Source organism: Lepisma saccharinum, chromosome 1 (assembly GCF_977018435.1).
Source record: "Lepisma saccharinum chromosome 1, izLepSacc3.1, whole genome shotgun sequence".
In the NCBI taxonomy this organism is placed as follows: Eukaryota; Metazoa; Arthropoda; class Insecta; order Zygentoma; family Lepismatidae; genus Lepisma; species Lepisma saccharinum.
Window position 1 is genome coordinate 206,396,914 of NC_139229.1, and position 23,917 is coordinate 206,420,830.

At 39.2% G+C, this 23,917-nt stretch overlaps 1 protein-coding gene across 2 annotated transcripts; it reads left to right on the plus strand.

Annotated features, from left to right (window-relative positions):
* Nucleotides 1-2,520: 2,520 nt before the first annotated feature.
* Nucleotides 2,521-12,073, plus strand: LOC145991360 (uncharacterized). Of its 2 annotated transcripts, XM_083127362.1 has the most exons (6): nt 2,521-2,769; nt 5,003-5,038; nt 6,168-6,294; nt 8,904-8,971; nt 10,546-10,589; nt 11,962-12,067. In XM_083127362.1, the coding sequence occupies exons 1-5, from the start codon at nt 2,536-2,538 to the stop codon at nt 10,558-10,560; spliced, it is 480 nt and encodes a 159-aa protein (XP_082983488.1). In that variant the 5' UTR covers nt 2,521-2,535; the 3' UTR covers nt 10,561-10,589; nt 11,962-12,067. The 2 variants fall into 2 exon arrangements, with proteins under 2 accessions (XP_082983488.1, XP_082983484.1); XM_083127358.1 differs by lacking the exon at nt 10,546-10,589 and having other exon boundaries at nt 11,962-12,073.
* Nucleotides 12,074-23,917: the final 11,844 nt, after the last annotated feature.

Below are 23,917 nucleotides of genomic sequence, written 5' to 3' on the forward strand. Positions count from 1 at the left end.
AGGCACGTCAATGTGGAAGATGATGACTTAATCGATAAACCGGGAAGCCCAAAGGCCTCTGGACTCTGAAACCTTTTGTTTTCCCTCCATCTGCAGCTTGGTACGTGCCAATTTATGCCATCATCTGTGAAAGCGGGACCCTTAGTTTGTCTTTGACGAAACCTGAGGATATTAAGAAAATGCATTAATTAAATCCTTAAGTTCGCCATGTACAAAAGCCGATAAATAAAAAATAAAAAATATTCTAACTTCCGACTGACGCGGCACATTATAGAATCAAGAACCTCTCAGGCTAGGCAACGTGTTCCACTTAGTGCTGTATGAAAACCAGACTTATTTAAAAGTTATGGAGTATGTTCACTATTTTCGATAGTAAATATTATTCTAAGTGACACAGAATCAGAAGGAAATTACGTACTGGTATAAGCTTATTATTAATTTAAAATTTTAACTTACAGAATTGTACACATTAGCTGCAAACTTTGTAGTCTCGGCAATTTCAATCACTGGTCGCGATCAAAGTCAGACTTATTGGCCAGATTCCAAACTGCACCAAATTCATAACAGTCCTGTTATGATGGGGATCCTAACAACATATTGACATTTTCTTCAAAGGAATAATACAAAGAAACTGAACATGACGCAAGGTTCGGTTCATACTCTTGCTGACAAGAAAATTTGAAATGTGTTCCTAGGTAAGACCAATCACATTAAATAATAATTTTTGGATAGAAGCCTGCATTGTTATTTGTCAACGGAATAAATGAACAACATTCTTTATAGAAAGTTAGTTACAAAGTAAATTCAGTTTTACAATTCACCATTTTTTGAACGAAATCCAAAAATTATAAGTAATTATGACTTCTTGTTATCAATAATGATAATCATAAAATTTCTGCTTAATCTAGTCCTGAATCCAGTAGCGTAGGCAATACTTCTGCGCCCGCCCCCCCCCCCCCCCCGGCCTCCCCTTCCGCAAGTTTCAGTTGTGCGCCGCTACTCGTTTAAAGAAAGCTTTCGTTTCTATACGCCTACATTTACATACAAATATGAAAAAATATACGTTAATTTGAATCTATGTAAAAACTGGTACTAAAAGTTAATACAACAAACTGTAAAAAATTATATAGGGTGACATTTTAATGGGGTCCACGGACCACAGAAACATAGAGGATATCAAAACAAACAATTTTCATCCGTAACATTTTTGTCGTTGATGTGCAATTTCGGCACTACAGTCGTTCAAAAAAGCCCGTTTTGCTGCTTGCATGATGGCAACCCAAGATCGCATCTGTGACGTCATTTTTGCTGTGAAACAGAGCACGGCAGCGTTCTAAGGAACACACAAATTTTGTGAAAAATGACAAACTACTAACCACATTATGTGCTCTAAATCGAAGCGAGGAACGCGTCCAGTAGACCAACGGGAAATGAACAAACTATACGCAAAATGGTAGAAAGGCAAGGTATTGAAAACGAAGTGGTAATATCGGATTTTGTCTTAGTCTACATGTAAAATTATTTGCAAATCTAGTTTTCAGGTTAAAAGTCAGCATTGCCAGCGCATTTTCTTGCCTGTCACCTACTCTTCGATGACTTGAACTATTCAGCTAATGAATGTTTTTCTAATCTGGTAATTCATTTTCTTCATTTCTAGTGATTAACAATTTCTGTTTGCAGTTGTAGGGGCATAAAAATATAATATGTTTGTGAACTATCGGTCTTTCTTAATTTATCATTCTTACTGCGCCCCCGAAGCTCGTGCACCCCCTCGCACCGAGGGGGTTGCGGGGGTATTATTTACTCCACTGGCTGAACCCTTTCGTTTTCTGATACGACTGAGTAAAAATTTGATTCTGACGAAAGATTCAGATGTCTGGAATCTACGCATCGGGATAAGACAATCGAGGTGGGTCTTGTATACAAGTTTTAGCATCGCTTTGCAAGTTGTTTCGTGAAGTGATTCTCTCACTGACTACGTCCTGCTTTCCTAAATATTATTCCAAATTGGCTTTTTATTAATATCGTGTTAAAAAGAACATTTAGTTCGTTGAGACTATACTCACATTTTAGCATGACCCGATCAATTTAAATGCTTCGTTTTGATCATTTACAGTTAACCTGGTTTCGTCATGGCCATCGACGCAAGTGCGCAAGCGCTGACTGGACGAGTTCAGTGGCAAGTAAGGGGCGCTGGCTTCAAGTGGAACTCAGAGACAGGAAGCATATTCCGTGATAATCGTATTTGTTTCACTTCTAAAGAGTTTGTTACGAGTTGTAACAACGGCTACTATAAAAAACACATAAAAACGAGCGGAAATAAACAACCGAATTCATACAAGTGACAAATCATCTGAGACCCACGGCGTATTTTCGCGCATGCGTCTATCAGTTCCCCTTTTCGCGTTTCGTATCGTCCACTCGAGGTAGTCACCTCTTCCGTGGACGAAGAGTAAACCTAGCCTACATGCTATTCCTTTCTCAGGCAGAAGTGTTATAATTGCAGACAATTCCAGAAATAGAGGAATAACTCGGATGGACAATGACGGATCCAAGTTCACCAGAGACTGCACCAACACCACCTCCATGGGAAGAAGCCAGAACAAAAACAATCAACACTACAACAGCAGTACTGGTGGTCAAGGCAGCATTACGTTCAACTCCAAAAAGTTAAACGCGAAAACAGGAACCAGGATCATTTCCAATTTGATAACTCAGAAGTCCAGAATCCCCAGGCAAATTTTTGGAACGGAAGAATATTTGCCAGCTGTAAGTAAAAATCGACAACAAAAGTGAAATGAAGCCTAAAAGGGCTAAGCTGACAAAATGGTCTCTCTGCCTGTTACATTAGAAGGTTGCGTTTCAAGAGAGGAATGAAGGGGGATTCCTGCATTTCACTGTACATTATTATTATTAACTGTGACTAGAGAAAAACAGTAGTTAATGACTTCGTAACAAATCATTCATGTTCTCACCCCAATGTCTTTCCTGAATATTCACTGCTCAGCTGCTGGCTGCATTCATTTTTTATATACAGTATTTTTTCATCCATTATTATATATTATACACATATATTATTCCATTTTGAAAAATTGTTAGACATGAAAGCTGTTTTTATGGATTTAACATCTAAATTCCTTTAGTATTTGCTCGAGCACTTCATTATACTGGGTGAGTCTGTTAATTAAAAGAGGCCCCTTGGAAAATGTGCCCCTTGCATGTAAGCAACCCTGATACATCGAAGAGAAGAGCGGGGTAGAGAACAGTCCAGGATATCGGTGCCAAGCAGTTTAGACAACTTGACATAAACGTAAATAAATGAAACATCTCTTCTGTAAATATACAGTGTGACAACAACCTACCTAGAGGAGGTGCTGGAAATGTCCTCCGTTCGCCTCGAGGCACGTGCGCAGACGATACCACATGTTCTGAAAAGCACGGGCGAGGACATCCTACGGGATGGCCTGGATGACTGTGATAATGTTGTTCTGGAGTTCTTCGAGTGTGTGAGGGTTGTTGCTATACACCTGTCCCTTTAGAGCTCCCCACAAGAAGAAATCACAGGGTGATAAATCTGGAGAACGAGGTGGCCAAGGTTGGTTCGTACCATGGCTGATGACTCAATGCGTGTGATCGTTGCACATGCTGTATGCGCCGTGACTCCATCCTGCTGAAAGTAAGCTTTCCTTCGCTCATCCTCAGTCAGTTGTTCAACAAACACGTTGAATATGTTACTGATGTAACGAGCCGAGTTCACAGTCTCATGGAAGAACACGGGGATGATTCGGCGTGACGACACGGCGTACCAGACATCGAGTTTATGGGCGTGCAGTGGAACCTCCATGAACACGTGTGGATTGTCACCTGACCAGTGTCGCGTGTTCTGGGAGTTTATGTAGCCTGACAGATGGAACCATGCTTAATCGGAAATGAACAAGTAACCATACTGCAGCACTTCAGGAGCAATATTGGACAGAAACCACTCACAAAACTGCACGCGAGATGCCTTGTCCACATCCCGCACCTGATGCATCACGGTAACTTTGAATGCGTGCAAGTTCAAGTAATGCTTCAGGATCCACATAGCGGTTGACTGGGACACCTACAACTGTTGTGCCAAACGCCGAGCTGATTTTCGTGGACTGCGTATCATTAGCTGCGCTGCGTCGCCCGCCTTTGCCTCAGCGCGGACAGTCTTTGGACGCACTTTTGGCCTATTCAGCACGGATCCAGTTTCCCTCCATTTTGCAATCAGTTTTTGCATTACTGATTTGGTTGGGACCTTCGCTGGAACTCCATTCTCCGCGAACTCCGTCGTAAACAAATCTGCACACTGTTTCCAAGAACCGAGGCGTGCATACGTCTCTACAACAAAAATACGCTGCTGCACCGTTAACACCATGCTGACCCACCGAACCACACTCACAACTTTCCTCGCCGCTCAACTGACCTGAAAGCTGCCTGCCTCAAGATCACTACTGCACTTTCTTTTCAATCCCCCTCTATGTCATGTTGTCGAAACTGCTTGGCACCGATATCCTGGACTGTTCTCTACCCCGCTCTTCTCTTCGGTGTACTTAGGTTGCCTACATGCAAGGAGCACATTTTCTACGGGGCCTCTTTTAACAGACTCACCCAGTATATGAACTTTCGAAAACAGTTCAGCTCCTACTTCCTGGATAAATGAAGGAGCAAAAAGCCTTCCTTTATGTTCACATCTTTTTCTGAAACTGTGTGTCAATATGTGACTGTTAACTGATACACACAGTTAATTCGGAATTTAAGTAGGGGCCTGACATGGCCCATTTTAGCAGGGCCCCAGTGGATAAGCCAATATGCCCCAGCGCCGTTTTTCGGCATCAGAAATGTGCTCATGCATTCACCATATCCATTAAAATATCATTTTCTACATAATCTTTGTGACAATGAGTTGATTAGCAGTAACATCTTAATTGCGTGTATTCATGATGAAAGCTATTAATCTTCTTTCTATTTCTTGCAGTGTACAATTCAATGTATCTTCTCAAAGGTTAATGCGGTAAGATGTACTATTATTTTTACTTTTATTTGTTTATATAAATCAAAGTTATATGTTTTTACTTTTCTTTCTTACTTACATTCACCAATTTGCGGTGACAAGGTTTCCAAGCATCTTTCTTCATGTAATATGAGTATTTGAAATTGCCTAGCACATTGACTAAAAATTTAAATAAATATCTCTAGCCTTCTTAAACTCGAAGGTTTATGGCTGCAGCCAGACCCGTAGCCAGGATTTTATTTCGAGGGGGGGGGGCTGATCCCTTATCTGCACTGGCGTTGCCAGAAATATTTATAGAGGGGGTCGGTCACTGATAAAACTTGATTAGTAGAAATAATAAGGCAAAAATAATTATTACCACGGTTATAATTGTCATTGTACAATGCTAATTATTATAAGTTATTGGAAATAAACCAATTTTAATCCAAATTTATTGTTGTTGTTGTTAATATTATTATTACTTCGCTACTCGATCCACCATATGAGTGAATATCCAACACAGCTGTTATTTATTATTTTTTTACATTTTGTTCAGTTACTGTAGTGAAATTCAAAGTTATTGTAGTTTGTTATTAACTTTCACACATTTCGTTCAAAAAAAGGCTTTAAAAGTTTGGACCAAAATTTAGTCATAAAGTTTATATTGTGTGACCTCTTACAAAGAAAACTATAAATTTTGGGAGCTGTGGACCCATTTGGTAGAATATATAAATATAACCTCGTTCCTCTATTATACACTAAACTTTTTTCGATCTAATGTTTAATCCTAAGGAAGTTAAATTCATTACCACTATACACTATTTAAATTAGACATTTGAAGGATTTCGGGGGGGCTTTAGCCCCCCTAGCCCTCTCCCTGGCTACGTGCCTGGCTGCAGCAAAACAAGCCTTCCATCTGTCCCTATCCTGGGCAAGATCAATCCAATCTTTTCCATCCTTACCGATTTCCTTTAGGTACATCTCAACGTAATCCCTCCATCTTCGTCTTGGTCTTGCTACAGGTCTCTTGCCATCAGGTTTCCCAACAAGAATCCTGTAAACTCTTCCTTCCTCCCCCATTCGTGCAACTTGTTCAGTCAGTGCACAATATTTAAGGTGTCGGTGAAATGTGGTTTTCTTTTCTGTGCAGGTAGATCATCTGGGCTTTCCTAACGAATCTATGCTCGTTAAAATGTGTCAAGACTCCATAGAAGACGAAGCTGCGAGAGCAGAGGCAGTTAAGATAGTCCAGAAATGTTTCAATGTGCTCAGAAACGGTAAGACTTAATTTATTTTCGGATGTTCTATCAAACACTTTTATTTCAGTTATCAATAGACACACATACACATGCACGATGAACTTCTGGAGTTTTGAAATGATATGAAAATAAAAATGAACGAACACGTATTTAGCGAATTCTATCACAAAGAGCAACTGAAAACAGTTTCTCCCAACACATTAATAAACTTCCACTTGACTATCATTAGTGGTGCGAAGCATATAGAGTAGGTACTCCACCGCATGCCAAGTGAGCTGAAGCATGTCGTTGTTATTTGTGCCAATGGCGGCACAAGATCGTTTGCTGACCTTGGTGGAGAGGCTTAACATCAGTATTTGTGAAAATTAAATTTTTCAAAAATATTTTCCTAAGTATGAAACAAATTCCATGAGCTTGTTATTCCTGAAAATTCGTTAGGTGGACAAGTTACGCCTAATTACTCCGGGACTCCTTGAATACAAGACAATAGCGATTACCACTAATATTTAACACCCATCATTGTGTACGTAATTTCATGATCAATTGTTGTTATGGAACTGATCAAGAGAATGAATTCAATATCGATTCTTCTGTATTCTTAGTTACGATATTTTATAAATGCAAAATTACATAACTACCAACTTGACAACGCATGCTGAAACCGAAAAATATTTCCGGATACCACCTTCCAACTCGCCCCATGTGTTTTAAATCAGTGATGTTGGAAGATTATGTATGTGTAACTTCGTCACTAGATACATCAAGCCATGGCCGTGTAATTTTCCGTTTCTTATTTTTTCCCACGGGCAACCAACATGTGTTGGTAGATGCACTTGCAAATTTTCAGAACCGATCCTTTGATCAACACAGTCTTCACCGCCAAACAGCTTTATCAGATTTCGTTTATTTTGAAGCCAGATTCCCGATATTGCAGAGTCAGGAACTCGTGGTAATACTCATTTTTTTTACAAACATTCTAGCTTCACAAAGAAATCTAACTCAATGTTCTAAAAAAAAAACACACTGTTCTTTCAAAAATGACTTCGTAAAGGGCTATCGCCCATGTTGGCTACCTTCATGTTCTATTGTTCCAGTCATACAAATTGTAACGAACCTGAGAGTTTAAGATTTTATATTTGTAAGAAGTTAAGATTTTTAAAATGTTTGTTACTTCAAATAATGTGCAAGTTGTCACAGACAGTTATAGTTAGACTGATACAGTTGTAGTTGGAACTTTTATATATGTTTATAAATACGTCAAAATCTGTTCGTGTTGACGTCACTTTCTCATCTCAGCCGAGGAAGTGAACCCACCTGAATGTTCCTCACCTGACGACAGGCTGAGTTTGAAAAACAGGTGAAGGTGAAGAATAATAAAAACTTGGAAACGGAGAGAATTGAAGTATAGATTTTGGTTTTCGAGTTTTCTTTTTGCCGATAAGTTCAAAGTAAACAATTAATTATGTCATTTGACGTTCGTTATATGTGAGTGAATTGCCCAACGTTAGTATTGAATGTTCTAGTGTTTTATTGGTAAGTGATTAGGAAATATAAGCGATTATAAAACTTTTTTTAACTTTGAAAACAGTGTTGTGTTTCTTTTCTACCCAGCAGTATGATTTGCAGTATAGTGTTCTCATGTTCTCATGTTCCCGACTAAAGTAGCAGCGGACTAACTTTGGAACGACTGGTGTCCAACTGGAGGACGTTGCAAAATACAGACGTGCTATGGAGACAAGTTCTCATTCAATAGGTCGGGTGCTGAGGCTTGACCCGAGTTGATAGCTTCCTCGAGATGAGGCTTGCTCGAAAAGGGTTCTTAAACTCAGCTCAGTTAGCCGACGGATGCCAACTGTAGATCGTGTTCCAAGGGAACTATTACCGCTCATAAGTTACGGGGAACCTAGATACCATTCAGAACCAGAGAGTCTAGGATGTGCAGTGGAAGCAGTGCTACCTGGTCCGATCCAGGGGTAGGCTGAGCTAAGCGGTAAAAAAAAAAATTCACTGACCGGACTCGGTCTGTTAGCTGCACGACGACCAGGGTGATATTGCAACCTTTCCCTGTCCACAGAAGGAAGTAAACGTCTAGTGACGTCAGAGCCGTGGGTTGGCAACTTCAAATCACTAATAAGGTGATGATCATACATTAAAATGAAACAAATCATGTTCATATTGTTACTCATTTTCAGGTGACGTCACCAGGCAGAGTAACTTAATAGACTAGTTGCGTTAAACTCAGCTTTTGTGTTTTTGCTTTGTTATATTGTGACTATTGAAGAGTGTCGTTATCTCTAGCACGCAGATACTTTTAGAGCCTCTTCTCACAGACTGGACAAGTTCATGTTTTTGGGCAGTGGCGGCGATTTGGGGGGGGGTATCCAGGAAGGGAAAGTAAACTGTCCTTGCCCCTCTCAGTTTTGGAACTCTGGGTAACCCCAGTTTGGGTAACCCTCTGTAGTCCTACAGACTGCCCTACAAGTAAGGTGTAAAAGGGCTAGAAAGGTTCTTCGACCTTGATTTGTCAAATCACTTCAATACTATATGGTGTGTGAAACTTTGTCAATGTAAGCATGCGATTAATCGTTGATATAATACCTATAACTTATTATGTTATCATCTTGTAGATGACGAGGAGCAGAGTTGTTTGTTCTCCAAAAAGCTAGCCTTGTGTATGGGACGGGATATGAACAAGGTTAGTATTGGTGTTTTAGTAGAGTAGTGTTCTTTTCACATTTATGACACAGGCTGAGCGTAAGACTAATTTATAAGCATCATTGAATTAGACTAGCCATACTTCTCTAATTAGGATTTTTTAAACATAAACCTCCGGCCTAAATATTTCACGTATATATGCAAGAGTTAATGTAATAGAAGTGAATTTTGTTTGGTCATTACTAGCGCTAGGATTTTTTTGACCTAAAAATCACCAAAATATGCAAAATAAAATATGCGGTTATGACCTAAAAGTTTACAAAATATGCACTATAATTTGAAAAATATGCTCTTATAACTAGACTGTTTCAAACATCAATATCTGAATGCTGAGATATTTTCACATACGTACTTTCTTTAAGTTCACTTTATGGGTCCTGAGTTGCAATGCACAATGAATACTTACTCTAAATTTTCAAATAAAAATGAAATAGATTACAACTCTCGAGTAAACACGGGAGTAAGAACACACTTCGAAAATGACTGTATATTTCTTGAAAATGCAAAAATTTGCTGAATATGACCGAAAATCCATCAAAATATGCTCTAACACGCAGAAATGGCCAAATATGCCAAAATATTCCCTTAAAAAGCACCTTAATTTAATTCATTTCTTCACAATATGAATTTCTATATGTTTAGGGAGCACATCACCCTTACACCAAAAAAATATGGTAAGTCATGAAAATCATAGCCCTAGTCATTACATATGTTCTTTCATTGGAAACTGATGTCCACAAAATAAAATTTTACATAATTTTTACCTAGAACATCCATGGCCAGACCAGAATTCGAACCCGGGGGTCCTGATTAAAAAAATTCAACTTGCAAACTTTTGCAACTCTCGGAAAGACGAGAATGCAGCTGCATTACTGATTTAAAAAATTATCTTATTGTGGGAATGCATTGGTTTACTAATAACAACTCTCTCCACTGACTCACACTTCAATGAATTGAAGACTAAAATTGGTAAACGCTGTAAGTGCCACAATAATTCAAACACCGTTTTCCACGTTAAACTGTGAAATGTGCCATGCTTTATGATGTGGTAAACGTGAAATGTGGCTGGTAGCCCTCTAAGTAGTTCAAAGGGCGTGTAAAGAGGTCACTAGTGTGCACGTTCTTATGGGCTGATTTGCAGAACGATGCGATTTCCCAACACTTTCGCTTTTGGCATTTACAACGTTTACCACTTTTAGTCCTCAATTTTTGTTAATGTAACGTTATTTCAAGACATAGGCTACTGACACTGTGCTTTAAACTCTTACAGTTAAGATGTGAAAACATATTAGTTTACTGACCGTCATTCAACATTTTTAAGATGTCAATAATTTAAGGATTTTTATTAGTTGGAATTATAAAGACAGTGTAAGTAAATAATAATATAATTGTTGTAATTAGAATTTCAATTATAATTGTTTCATCTACTCCAAATATTATTAAATATTACACATTATATACACACACATATGCAGAGACTCTAGTTATAACTAACTGTAGAGACATACGATAGTATCAATACTGATTGATAATCTCTCTTGTACATTTTCACAGATATGTCCTGCATAGATGACCAATTCATCTTGCTAACGAACATGGTATGTAACTGATTGCCTCAGAACCTAATGCCTTCAATGAAGGGTACACCATGGCTACTCGACTAACCATATCTTAGGTGGTACTACAATTGAGGACTAAAAGTGGTAAACGTTGTAAGTGCCAAAAGCGAAAGTGTTAGGAAATCGCATCGTTCCGCACATCAGCCCGTAAGAACTTGCACACTATTGACCTCTTTGCATGCCCTTTGAACTACTTAGAGGGCTACCAGCCACATTTCACTATTATCACATTATAAAGCATGGCACATTTCACAGTTTAACGTGGAAAACGATGTTTGAATTATTGTGGCACTTACAGCGTTTACCAATTTTAGTCTTCAATTAATTCTACCAAGTCTCTTGCTTTTATTAAAAAGTCAATGATTCCGGACTTAACGGCCGGATTGTGATAAAGAGACATTTTTTTGGAACTATCCTCCATTTGGGGACACATTTTATGGTGTACCCTTCATTAAAATACATTAAAACTTATATAGTTTTAAAGCTTATAAAATAGGCTACAACTTTTGTTCGAAACAATTACTTGGTCATTTAATTTGTTCAAAAGTTAAAAGGCAAAAACTTTAAAAAGTACTAGAAAAATTTCACTTTTTGAAGATTATTTTTATAAATTACGGCAGAACCACCGACATTATCGAAAAATTAAACAGAATTTTTTTTTGTGGCCCATCTAATGAGGATTAAGACTGAAAAAAAAAGATTACCTGCCTGACTGGGCTGGTTCTTCTCATTTTGGTTGATTGATTGATTGAGTTAGTTTATTTTACTTCGCGTTTTGTGCCTCTTGGCTAATTTGCGAAGATGGGGATGAGTGATGAAATGATGAAATTGATGAATGAACATTCACAAACAACCAAGCCCGAGTGGGATTCGAACCCGTCATTTTGGTTGAGCTGTAGTCACAAGCAAGTGGTCAAATGAAGTTGATGATCTATCTGTTCAGAAACAGGACACTTCATATCCTCGGAAATATAGTCATTGGGGATATTACTTAAATGAGGGATTGTCCCTTAAAATCCGGGATGCCTTGCAGCCGTGGCTGTTGTTAGTGTGATGTGTAATGTTGCTTCGCAGATTTATTAACTCACATGAGTTTTAGAATAGAGTGGTGTGGTAGGATGGGAAAACGGACAAAAACCCACATCAGCCCGACAAGTGTGTGTGTGTGTGTGTGTGTGTGTGGTGTGTGTGTGTGTGTGTGTGTGTGTGTGTGTGTGTGTGTGTGTGTGTGTGTGTGTGTGTGTGTGTGTGTACAAATCCTTCTGTGTTCAAACTATCATTTACTCTGAAAACGTTTTTAAAAATATATACTGCTTATTAAAAATATAATTTATATTTATTTTATTTTTAGGTACAGAAAGTTCCAGCTCAATCTATGCTTCGGGGCATACCGAGCAAAAAACATGGTTCAAGTCGGCTTATTTTTTTCACTTCTTATGTGTAGTGCAACTTCAGTAAATATAGCCTGCAAGCTTTCGATAATATATTTATTGCGATGTAGCTAATGATCGAAAGAATAAAATTATAAATTTGAACTGAATTTCAGCTTTTCGAATGAACATTGCATGTTCTTCTTTCCAGTTTTGTAGGGGTTTGAGGTAACCCTAAATGTCGGCATAAAAGAAAATATACCAACAGTGTTGTCACTACAAGAAAAATGGCCCTCCTACATTTTCAAGAATCGCCCGAACGAAGTTATCTATTGTCATTCAGTTTAAACGATTTTATTGGATTGATTTGGTGTTTTAAGTCTACTTTATGCACAGTAATGCTAATCGGGACTGGACCTACAGTTTAAAGTGGAATCCGAACCACTATCGAACCCGGGACCCCTTGATTACAGTACTTCTAAACGATGGAATTATGTGAGACTTAACTGTTTTGTTCACGTTCTATCTCAATTCCGGAAACACCACACTGCGAAAAACTCACTTTGAAAATATTGTTGCTAAATCCTTTTTATGTACAGATAGGGTAATCGGATCTAGGCCTAGAGTCTAAAGTGGGATCCAAACAACTATGAGACTTCACTGTATATTGAACCCTGGATCCCTTGATTACAAATTTGGATGGGGAACGAAATACCATAGGTCTGCTATGGTAGAATTTCCGGGGGAATAAAGTACACTGATGACACTGATGTAAAACGTCATCCTACCGATAGACAAGCGAATCTATGAATTTGGAGGGGGACGAAATACCATAGATCTGCTATGGTAGAATTTGTGGGGGGAAGATATACAGGGTCATGGTGGAACTTCCTTATGAACATAAACATTAGCCTTGTCACTGTGAATGACTTTTATTTCAATGGAAGAGTCACACTGTAAATTGTTCGCGACAACCATTCATAATGCGCAACTCTTCGTTGATGTATCCAATTAAAATCGTGTGCAATGGCATGCAAACGTCTCTCCCTAGACATCACTTTGATCTCGATGCATTACCGATGCGCTAAACAAATTTTAAGGCATTTTTCTAACACCTCGAAAATGAGCAAATTGGTACAAGAATTCAGTCATAACTTTTAAAGATACGTCGAAAAAACCTTCACCATTGCATTTCTCGTGAAATTCTAGCCTGATTTGATATATCATATCACCCCCTTCCCATTTAAAATTCTGAAGTTGAATTTAAGACCCGAATAACGCGCTGGTGGCGTCAATGATGTTCCCCTTTGGTCTGATAACGATTGGTCATCACCATTTCCATGTTCGCGCTGCAGTGGCCTTGTACCGGTGTTTACTAGGGGGAAATTCTACCATGGGGGGGGGGGGGAAGTTCACAATGGACTTAATCTATTGTATTCATTCCGGGGGAGGACATTTTACTATTTCCGGGGGAACGTTTACCATGGGGGACGTTCCACACTGTGACACCGGCCCGAAGCTCACCCGATCTCAAGTCGGTCACGCTACCGCTATGGATGATGGGAAACCGGCAGCCTCAAGCGGTTGAAGCGACGGCGCCCATTGGCTGCTATTCCGGGTCCAATTCCGTTTCGAGCATTTCCTTTACTCGATTTCCTACTCCATTTTCTTTACATTCTCATCTTTAAGGTATATGTTATATATAGACGTATTCTCCGAAATCTCATCTTTACATTGATGTACGATGCACATAAGAATTTTGTTTCGTAACTGCTGTCACGATTCTTAAAGTTACCCGTTGCAATGGGAACTCAATGGATTTGGATAGGGAACAAAAACACGTTTTTATTTGTTTAGACTCAACTCCAGCTTGTTGTCTGCTGTCACGTCACACTAATAGGGTTCATTGCCTCTAGTTGAATCAGGAAATTGGCGATCTTTAGTTGACAAGGCTATTCTGCTAAACAAATGACAGAAGAGGTTTGTTTGCGTGTGGATTTGGCCAGCATGAAATTACTTGATTTTTCTATTTTTATACATTTTGATTTACCTTTGCTTTTCTGCCACTTTTGACTAATCGCGAAGATGAGGATGAGGGATGATATAATAAAATGGAAGAAGGAACACTGACAAAGAACACTCATGTCCAGGCCGGGATTCAAACTCCTGGTGTCGTAGCGCTCTATGATAACCACTGCGAAACGGAGGTTGGCGAAATTTCTAGATGATGATAATACGTACTATATATATTTTTAATTACTTTTTATATTTTACGTCGCTTAGCGACATATTGAGGATATTCTCAACAATATGGTAGAATGACAAATTAATTTCACGAACAAACACAAAAAGGGGCCCCTGGCAGTTATTTTGCAAACTAGCCCTGGACGCTAGCTTAATGGGATGGAAAACTTTTCCATTCTACCCTTCATCTTCGCGAGTATCCGTAAGTGGCAGGAATGCGAAGAAAAATAAGCTAAATCAATCAATATACGAATGAGTATAAGTATCTTCTTCGGTTTTCTTCTGTAATGGAAGACTAAAATTTGTAAACGCTGTAAGTGCCACAATAATTCAAACACCGTTTTCCAAGTTAAACTGTGAAATGCGCCTTGCTTTATAATGTGGTAAACGTGAAAAGTGTCTGTTAGCCCTCTAAGTAGTTCAACGGGCGTGTAAAGAGGTCACTAGTGTGCACGTTCTTACGGGCTGATGTGTTGAACGATTCGATTTCCCAACACTTTCGCCTTTGGCACTTACAACGTTTACCACCACTTTTAGTCCTCAATCCGTACATATACATATATGTGATATGTGAACTAGTCATAATGTGTTTCTTAATTCATCTTATGAATAGCTAAAGGAAAATAACAATAGCATTATTATTGTACTAAGATCTTCTTGAGCTAATGTGATAAGTTTAAATTTATGAGTCCACACAATACAGACGCGGTTAGCCCTATAGCGCACAGAAGCATTGAACCCCCAGTAATGTACGGTATTTACTTCAAGAACGGGCAATAAACAATATTTTAATATTTTCGACAAAATTCCTATGTAAAAAGTAATGTATTTGAGGCCGTAACAGGACGAACTCTTTGCTGCGAAAGAGAAACCCCGGTGCAGTTCCTCGATTGAACCCCCGCAGGACAACCACTGCCGTGGTCAAAGCACCAGGCGGCAGGCAGAAGCTCGTGGTGGGAATAGGGCAAAATACATGGATACGAATTCTGCTGAACCATCGTCTCAGGAAAACGGACATGCGCAGTTCGTGCTCTCGCAGAACGCACCGTCCTCGCGGCCAAAGAGCTGCTTTTCCCCTTCCAGTGTTGCTCTGTGGCCTTCAAGTTTGAAGCCGATACTGACATATTCAATCTTATATTTGTATCACTTTTGTGCCAAATATCTTACACTAACTGGAAGCTTGTGGCAGAGATGGATGAGTAGCCATGAATGAAAGCTGGAATTACAGAAGATGAATTAAAATAAAAGCAAAATAATTCGTGCATACATTCAGACGTTTTCTCTTAAATGTGGAAACACTTCAGGTACGCGAAAGTAACAGAATGATGCAATTGGAATCCACGACCCTCCCAGTGTCTCAATTTTTTCCTTTTTTTATTTTTTTATTTTTTGAAGTGCTTGGATAGATGTTAAAAAATATTAAATGATGCTTTAAGTGAAGCGAGGGGTGGACTGTGCTTAGGTAACGTCATTTGATGGAGTGCAGGTGTTGCTGTCTGTGCAGGAAGAAATGACCGCTGGAAATGGATATATTATCGTAAACAAACATTCTCCTGCGTTGAAAGGAAATTAGAGGTAAAGCATGTGTTTGTCGACCCACTCAAAATTTGAACAAGACTGTCGCGTTTAAAATCAAGGAGTTTCAGGTTCGATTTCTAGTGCGCACATATCATGTGCAATTACTCTTCAAGAACAGTAAGATCACTTCTGACGAGTCGATTTTTAAATTGTAGTTATACTTATAATTGATGTTATTCATTATAATTTGTGCTGTATGAAATAATTGAGGCCAGTGATTCATGAACACATCCTTAACCCCTTCGTAACAGTTTATCATTCAAATATGTGAAAATGATGGCTGTATATGGTAAAAAATGTATATGTATCCAACCCCCTTTTCGAGGATAGTGGGCACGCCACTGGTTTCATATTACATCGGTGAACCACCAGGAAAACTATCCACGAGCCGCGCCTGGTGCAATATCTCGTTTTAGCCAAAGTGCACGTTTTCCGAGGTGGGGACTGGGGAGTACAATATCATACAGAATGGAACAAATATAAAACACAACCCAACACGTAAATAATAACACGTTACTTCCGTATGATATGAAAAAGAACTTCGATCCATGACAAGGCTTTCTTATCCTAGAGTTTTCGGTAATGGAAGATTTATTTCGATAGTATGACAATCAGAGGGTTCTAACTTCACATAAACATTTGGTGAGGGGAGGGCAAGATTGACAACAATAACCCCTCTAAAGTCGACGCCTAAGATGATAATTGTAATTGTAAATAAGTTAAACTTTTCCCAAGAGTTTTAAAGCGCTATGAACAAGAGAAGAATTGTAACTTAAGTTGCTAACGATCAAATTGATATTTTTTTTGGTCTAAATTATGTACTTTCCACAATATAGTATGTGAAATATTTGTTTTCCCAAGCGCTATGAATATTTCTATTGAACCCTATCAAGAAATCTCTTTCTCTGCATTAGCCAGAGGAAAATTTACTTCAGTAAGTGATCTCTTCAGTAATTCCACCGATTCTTCGATATTCATTTTGCGCAACTTTCTTTTTTTTTTACCATTTTTCAGTGATATCCTGTGTGAAAGTTCTCGTTCTTATGCTGGGAAAGTTTAATGCGTTCCTTGTGTGTTTTAAAACTTTCCCTACAAGACATAAATTAAATGCTAAGATTCATATGCACTTATCAATTTGTAAACCCTCCGTGAGCCAAATGAAAGGATCATTGAGGAATAAAAGTGGTTAACGTTGTAAGAGCCAAACGCGAAAGTGTTGGGAAATCGCATCGTTCAGCACATCAGCCCGTAAGAACGTTCACACTAGTGACCTCTTTACACGCCCTTTGAACTACTTAGAGGGCTACCAGCCACATTTCACGTTTACCACATTATAAAGCATGGCACATTTCACAGTTTAACGTGGAAAACGTTGTTTGAATTATTGTGGCACTTACAGCGTTTACCAATTTTAGTCTTCCATTCATTAAACCTCGTCCAGGAAGCAGCACTCTTTTCAGTTAAAAACTCACAATATTAAAACCACATATTCAAGATCATTCAATTGAAATATGGAGAAGAAAATCTTTACTGTTGTCTGTGTTTACATACTTTCTGTGGTCGTACGTACAATCAGCATGTGTTTTATATCGAAAGTGAAACAAGGTATTTCTTCTTGTAAAGGACATTAATAGTGGCAAGTAAAGTAGGGCAGATGCAACTTGCGCAACGGAAAACGTCGAATTTTGGCGCAACATGCTTTCCGAATCTAAAAAGCTACAATTACATTTGAGTTTTTTTGAGTTTTCGTTCTAAGTAGTGGGGACTGGATCTTCAGTTTAAAATGGAATCCGAACCACTATGTGCCTCCACATAGTGTTGAAAATTACATTTCAAATATTTTTGCTGCTATAGCCTGTCCCAGCTTACTGTAGAGCAGAGGAGGAAAATTGAGTGGTGAAAGCGCAGTGTTGCCAACCGTAAGGTCTTGACCGTACATGTATGGAAATTTCATGACATGTAAGGACGTACGGTCCAGACCTTAGTCCGTACGCAAAATGCACGGCTTGTCAGAATTTGCTCTTGCAGTTTTATCCCTAATATTTCCCTAAGAAATTCTTAAACCAATCGTACGGACCTCGAGACAAAAATACCGTCCGTTTGTCATGTGCGTTCGGTATTATCCTTTTCAAAAGTTTGCAACGCTTACAGAGCGAAGGAGGAAATCGGGTAACTCCAGTCGCTCATTACACAATCCCGTTTCTCTCACTGTTCATTGGTGGAGCCGTCTCGCGTCACTACTTGCGCAGAGACCTGTTCTCGTTCGCCTGGTCTACAGTTAACTGGTACGGAGTTTAGGCGGGTTGCCTTCATGTAGGGCGTTGCCTTACCCCTCTCATAAGGGCGGCGCTGGTTTCACAAATATAAATACTTCTTGTAATAACTTTCGCTGCCTTTTGCATTGGTAAAGAATGTATTACATAGTTTCATAATTCTCGCATGATTTAAACAGAACTTTATTTGCTCCATTCACCTAATAAAATAGTAGGCTATGTTGAAAATTCCTTCTTAACTTAAAGGTACGAGACACAGTGAACACTTGAAAGCATGGACAGGCAGATACAATGAAAGGAAGAAGGACTTAAATGATAGAGAATTAGGGAGATTAAATCAAAACTGACACTGGAAAGAGAGAAGAAATTATAGAGAGTAGAAAAATCCTGAGGAGCAACAGATCTTTTAAAAGATCAGAGCAGGCGCATAGCCATGGGGAGGGATAAGGAGGCTGAGCCACCCCCCGAATTCCTACAAATATCTAATTTATATAGTGTATAGTGGTAATTAATTTTACTTCCTTAGCAGGATTAAACTCAGAAATTCATCTTCAGGACATCTACCCCCAACTTTTTCGACTTTAGATGACGGCTGCTGATAAAGGATGAGCCACCCCTCTACCGAAATGAAATCCTGGATACCGGTCTGGACCAAAACTGCCAAGTGTTTTTTCAATAGGTGACGGCATTGAGTCCCTTCGCCTTCTTTTATTTATAGTAGAGTGAATACTAATAGGGAGAATAGAGTATGAGTGAGAGAGGAAGGGGGCACAACCTGAGGTAAAAGGTACGTAAAGGATAAAGAAGAAAATGTACACCATTAAAAGGATATGGGGAATGAAATACAAACGAAATTGCGAAGGGGGAGAATTTATGTTTGTGAAGCTCCTGTATTTATACTTTATATCTGCCCACCCTAATTTATCAATATATGGATCATGCCCACCCGGTCAAAATTTTTTGGCGTCTGCTGGGTGGGCCTCAGAATTTTTTTTTAAATTTGCACCTCTAACACCTGCATTGCTATGCCTGGATTAATTGGGTGAGATATGGTATATTTTACATCGTTCTTCTGCCACGTTTGGCTAATCGCGAAGATGAGGATGATGTGGATATGATGAAATTGATGAAGGGACATTCACAAACAATACCCATACCCAAATTTTGATTCGAACCCGGGACCCCTGGCATCGTAGCGAGCCGTGCTAACCACTCTGCCACGGTGCTGTTGCTGGAAGTTGCAGTGTTATATATGTATATGATGCGCAACCAACGTTTCAAAAAATTACGTGTGTTTGTGTGTGTGTGTTTGAGTTTTGAGTTGAGTTTGAGTTTTTCTTTTGAGTCTACTTTATGCACAGGTAGCAGTGGCGTGCCCAAGGAGGGGGTTGGTGGGGTTATAACCCCACTTTTGGTCCAGTATTTCTAAAAAAAGAACGTCAAAGGCAGGAAAAAATATTGCAAAATGAGGGGTGACTACTTAAGAAATGTACACATAACCCTCCCTTTCGAAAATCCTGGGCACGCCACTGACAGGTAGGTTAACCGGGACTGGAGCTACAGTTTGGATCCTCACCACTCTGGCTATCAACCCCGGGGCCGTGTGTGTGTGTGCATATGCGAAGATATTTAACTCCAATTAAGGATTGTGGGAATGCGATAAATTCTCAGTCAAAAGTTACATATAAAGTATCATGTTGTATAATTATATAATCAAAATATAGTGTAATTATAATTACAATTTTGCAAAAGTTAACCTAAGTGCGTTTATTCCTAGGTCCTTAATATTGAAAAAACTCCCCCCTCCCCCCGCGCAAATGAAGAAAATATATATTTACTCTTTTCTTAGCTTCGTTCCCCCCATTTCGGAAGAAATCGGCGCCTATGGGCCCAGGAACATGAATGTTCGACTAAAATTATATTTCACGCACCGTATAAATTAATTTCAGTCAGTAATTTGCGTTAATCCTTATAAGGGACTGATAATTACGAGTAAGACTTGACTGGTAAGGTTGTTACAGGAACACAATAAAGGCATGCGCATGGGGGGCAAGGTGGGGGGGGGGCAAATGCTCTCCTAATCCTGGACGTCCGCAGTTTTTTTTTCCACGGAGGGACAAGCAAGGTATTTTTCCATGGGTCATATTAACACGATAATAGTGTTGCCCCCTCAAAAAACACCTCTTGAATTTGAAATTATCGCATTCCTGCATCCCCATTATAATAATTAATGTAAATTACCATGACTGAAATCAAATTATACGTGTGAAAATGTACTTTTAGGTTGACTTTCGTTTTCTAAGACGGAGATGTGGCCATCCTGCCCCCCCCCCCTCCAGACGCCCATGCCTCTATATTATTATACGATATTATATTATTATTTCCACCTAGAAATTTAGGATAGAGGTATCTTATCGCCTTTATTAAACGATATTATACTCATAAGAAAATAAAGTACTTTCAAGCTGATGAAAATTCAAAGCAACTACGGAAGAAGGGGTGCAGTGGAGCAACCACAGGCGGATAGGGGGCATTGCCCCTCGGACGGAAATCAATTTTAGGGTGGCAAACATCGAAGTAAAGGAAAGCAAGACTAGCAAAATCTAAGAGTAGAAGGACAAAAGGATACTCAAGAAAGATGGAATTACTTTTCACATCTTTCTTGCATTATTTCTTCCAGACGGCCAAGAGCACCTTCAAGGGAGGGGGCCACAGAGCTGAAATTGGCCCTCGATTTCAAATTTTATACAAATATAATTCATTTCGTAAAAAAAGTGAATGCCATGGCGCTGCATGAAAATTTTTGCGCCATGGTAAATCAAATTGCAAATATTTGGATTCTGAAAATTTTCATGCTCGCTTCGCTCGCACTTTCTTTTCTGTTTTCTATTGTAACTTACCAGGGAGAGAAGTAAGAACAACTAAGTTCTACTGCTAAACGGTTTTCTCTTAAATTCATACACAATTGTTTGGAGAAAAAGGACCGCGCACATTAGAGAGACAATTTATATTTTTGTTGTTGGTTTGTTATGGGCCTTTGAATTGATTATGTACATGTATGTGTGGGGAAGGGGCGAATAAATATACACACGCCCATGAATGAAATAAAACTAAAACAGTGAGATAGAATTAGGTTTTTCTTTCCCAACTAAACTTTCATCAAGGCTTTCCCCCCCCCCCTTAATCAGAGGTGCTGCTCACGCCTATGCAGTTAGGAGTGTTTTTCAGGCGACAGGAAACTTTTTGAAAAACAAACGTCTTGCCCTGCTCTCTGCAGAAAAATGTGGACACCCATGCATTAAACTCATGTAACTCGAAATATCTCTCGCCTTGTAATCACGGGGCCCCGGGTTCGATGCCCGGCGGACGCACATAGTGATTCGGATACCACTTTAAACTGTAGGTTCAGTCCCGATTAGCATAAAGTGGACTTAAAACACCGAATCAATCAATCAGTCAATCGATCGAGATATATCACAATAAGATTTAAATTTCTAACCACTCCATCATAGAGAGCGAGATCGGGTCCATTTCCATGTTCATTTCGGAGTGCAATACGGATATTCCAGATTCAGAAGAAGAAGAATAGATATTTGCAGTGGCGGCGATTAGGGAGGACGTGGGAGAGGTTACCCCCTACTTTTTGCCACCTTTTCCTCCCGCACTAGGGCCTTCAAGGCTAAAAGCCTTGTCTATAGCACAAGCACCAAGACTTCTGAAACCTTCAGAAAATATCCGAACTATAGGCTTCCCCGTGACTTTAACTATTCGCGATTAAAATTATCCGATATGCCATCTGGTGGGATTTTCCGGAACTGCTCTATGTAGGATACGGTGTTGTGTTGATGTCTCAAAGCATGGAAAATGTGTTCGAAAGAGTAACGTCTACTGTTCAGTTTTTCGATCCAAATAGTTTTGTGGGTCAGGACAAGTGAAAAGTTTACATGTGTTTCCACCCCGTGGAATCAACGAAATGAAATTTGTAAATAAATCGGGGAAAACAGAATTCTTTGACAGAAGATTGGCATGGACTGATAACATTGAAATGCGGTAATGAAATTACGAAGAATGCACGAGTCCGTTCACTTTATTTTCCGAAAGATGATTCTATTACCCTGAAAGTAAAGTTATAAATTGTTATTTATGAATAAAACATTTTTTTTCGAAAACAATGTTTTATCCCAGACGTTGTCGGTGGTATTATCTATTATGTATGAAATTTGGAACAGGTGCTAGTCAATTAAGTGCGAGGATGAAAATAGTTTGAGAATTAATTAATGTCTGTAATCATAAAGGTAACCAGAACCATCATTCAGTAAGTCTTTTTTCAGTGAAGATAGCCTCGATGAAATTGTGAATCCTATTATTATTAAACCAACCTGCCTCTTTGGGTGAAGAACTGCAACGGTATGTTTAAATTTTTCTCCTGCTTAAGCTTTGCAAATACAGGTGAATTACTTTATTTTCAAATAATTTCCGAGAGCCCCAGTTAGAACCTCAGATGCAGATGAAACAGCACAGCACCAGTGCTTAGCTTATACATTACTTTTGTCTGAGTTTTCGTGTTATTTTTGCCTATCATAATTAAATGCTACGTTCTCAGCACAGCTTCACCTTCGTTAAAGTTCCTGGAATTCACATCGCATTCGTAATATTTAAAAATATCGCGTAATTTAAACGTTTCTTCCATACCAGCCATGACAACACGCTGCTATTACGTACTACTACTGAATTTGAACAAATATTTATCCTACGTAGAGCGGCCATATTGGAAGCGACACTAGCGCTCAGGTGGTAATTTTAATTTCGAATAGCTCTCGCCACGAAAACAGTCCAGTCAAGGTCGGAGCTTCCTCTTGCCTCCTCCACAACGCTGGTCCTCCAGGGTTGCCACACTTCTTGTAAGCTGCCCAGTCGACACTTCGAGCTGTTGATTCCGTCAGTTGAAATTGTTGCTTATTGGAAACACTGCAGGTGGGTGGCGTGACCTTGATTGGACTGTTTTCGTGACGAGAGCTTTAGCGACACTGGCGCCATTGCTCCCGTGCTAGAGTTTCAAATGCTGTGGTGGATTTATACCAAGAGAAAGTAAACCGTCCCCCCCCCCCCACTCTGTTTTGGCATTTGAGACAGTTTCATACTAAACAGTAGGGCTGCGCGGGATCCCGAAAAGTCGGAACCGGGATCGGGATAAAAAATTCCCGTCCCGATCACGACTTTGGGAAATGACTTCCCGACTTTTCGGGATCCCGAGCAGTCGAGAAATACCGAATGGTCATTTTAAAAAGTTGTTAATTCTGGACGTTTTCTGCATTGCAAGTGTATGGAACTTATCGGAAATTGTTTGTTTTTATTCCAGAAATGCAAAAACAATCACTTAAGTTGAAAATTACGTGTAGAATTCGAGATTTTTAGAGCTTTGGAAAATTTCGAAATTTCCGTCCCGAAAATTTCCCGACTTTGACGGGAAATGGCGAGTGTCGGGATTAAAAAAAATTCCCGTCCCGACCGAAAAAATTCTGTCACGCACACCCCTAGTAAACAGTAAACATAATTTCTTCACATAAACTCTAATGAGATCTATTTTTTTCCCCGAATTTGTATGTAACTTAATATTTCCTTACTTAAATATTATGTATTACTACCTTTTCAAATATATTTCTATATTTAATTGCGATTTGTTAGTTAAATAAGAATTTATTTGCAAAAATCATCTGTTCTAACGAAATGGGCGTACAATGGCGATACTCTTTGGCGCATTGAGGGCTCAGTCGCTTGTGTGCTATTTTCATCTCGATGGTGGATGTCATGACGTCATATGAAAAGCCGGAAGTACTCAAAA

What these genes read in the sequence shown, in the direction of transcription:
- LOC145991360 (XM_083127358.1), top strand. Translation starts at nt 2,536, where the DNA reads ATGGACAATGACGGATCCAAGTTCACCAGAGACTGCACCAACACCACC. An exon ending in TCTTCTCAAAGGTTAATGCG is followed by an intron (nt 5,039 to 6,167) that starts GTAAGATGTACT and finishes TTTTCTGTGCAG; the next exon opens with GTAGATCATCTGGGCTTTCC. An exon ending in TGGGACGGGATATGAACAAG is followed by an intron (nt 8,972 to 11,961) that starts GTTAGTATTGGT and finishes TTTTATTTTTAG; the next exon opens with GTACAGAAAGTTCCAGCTCA.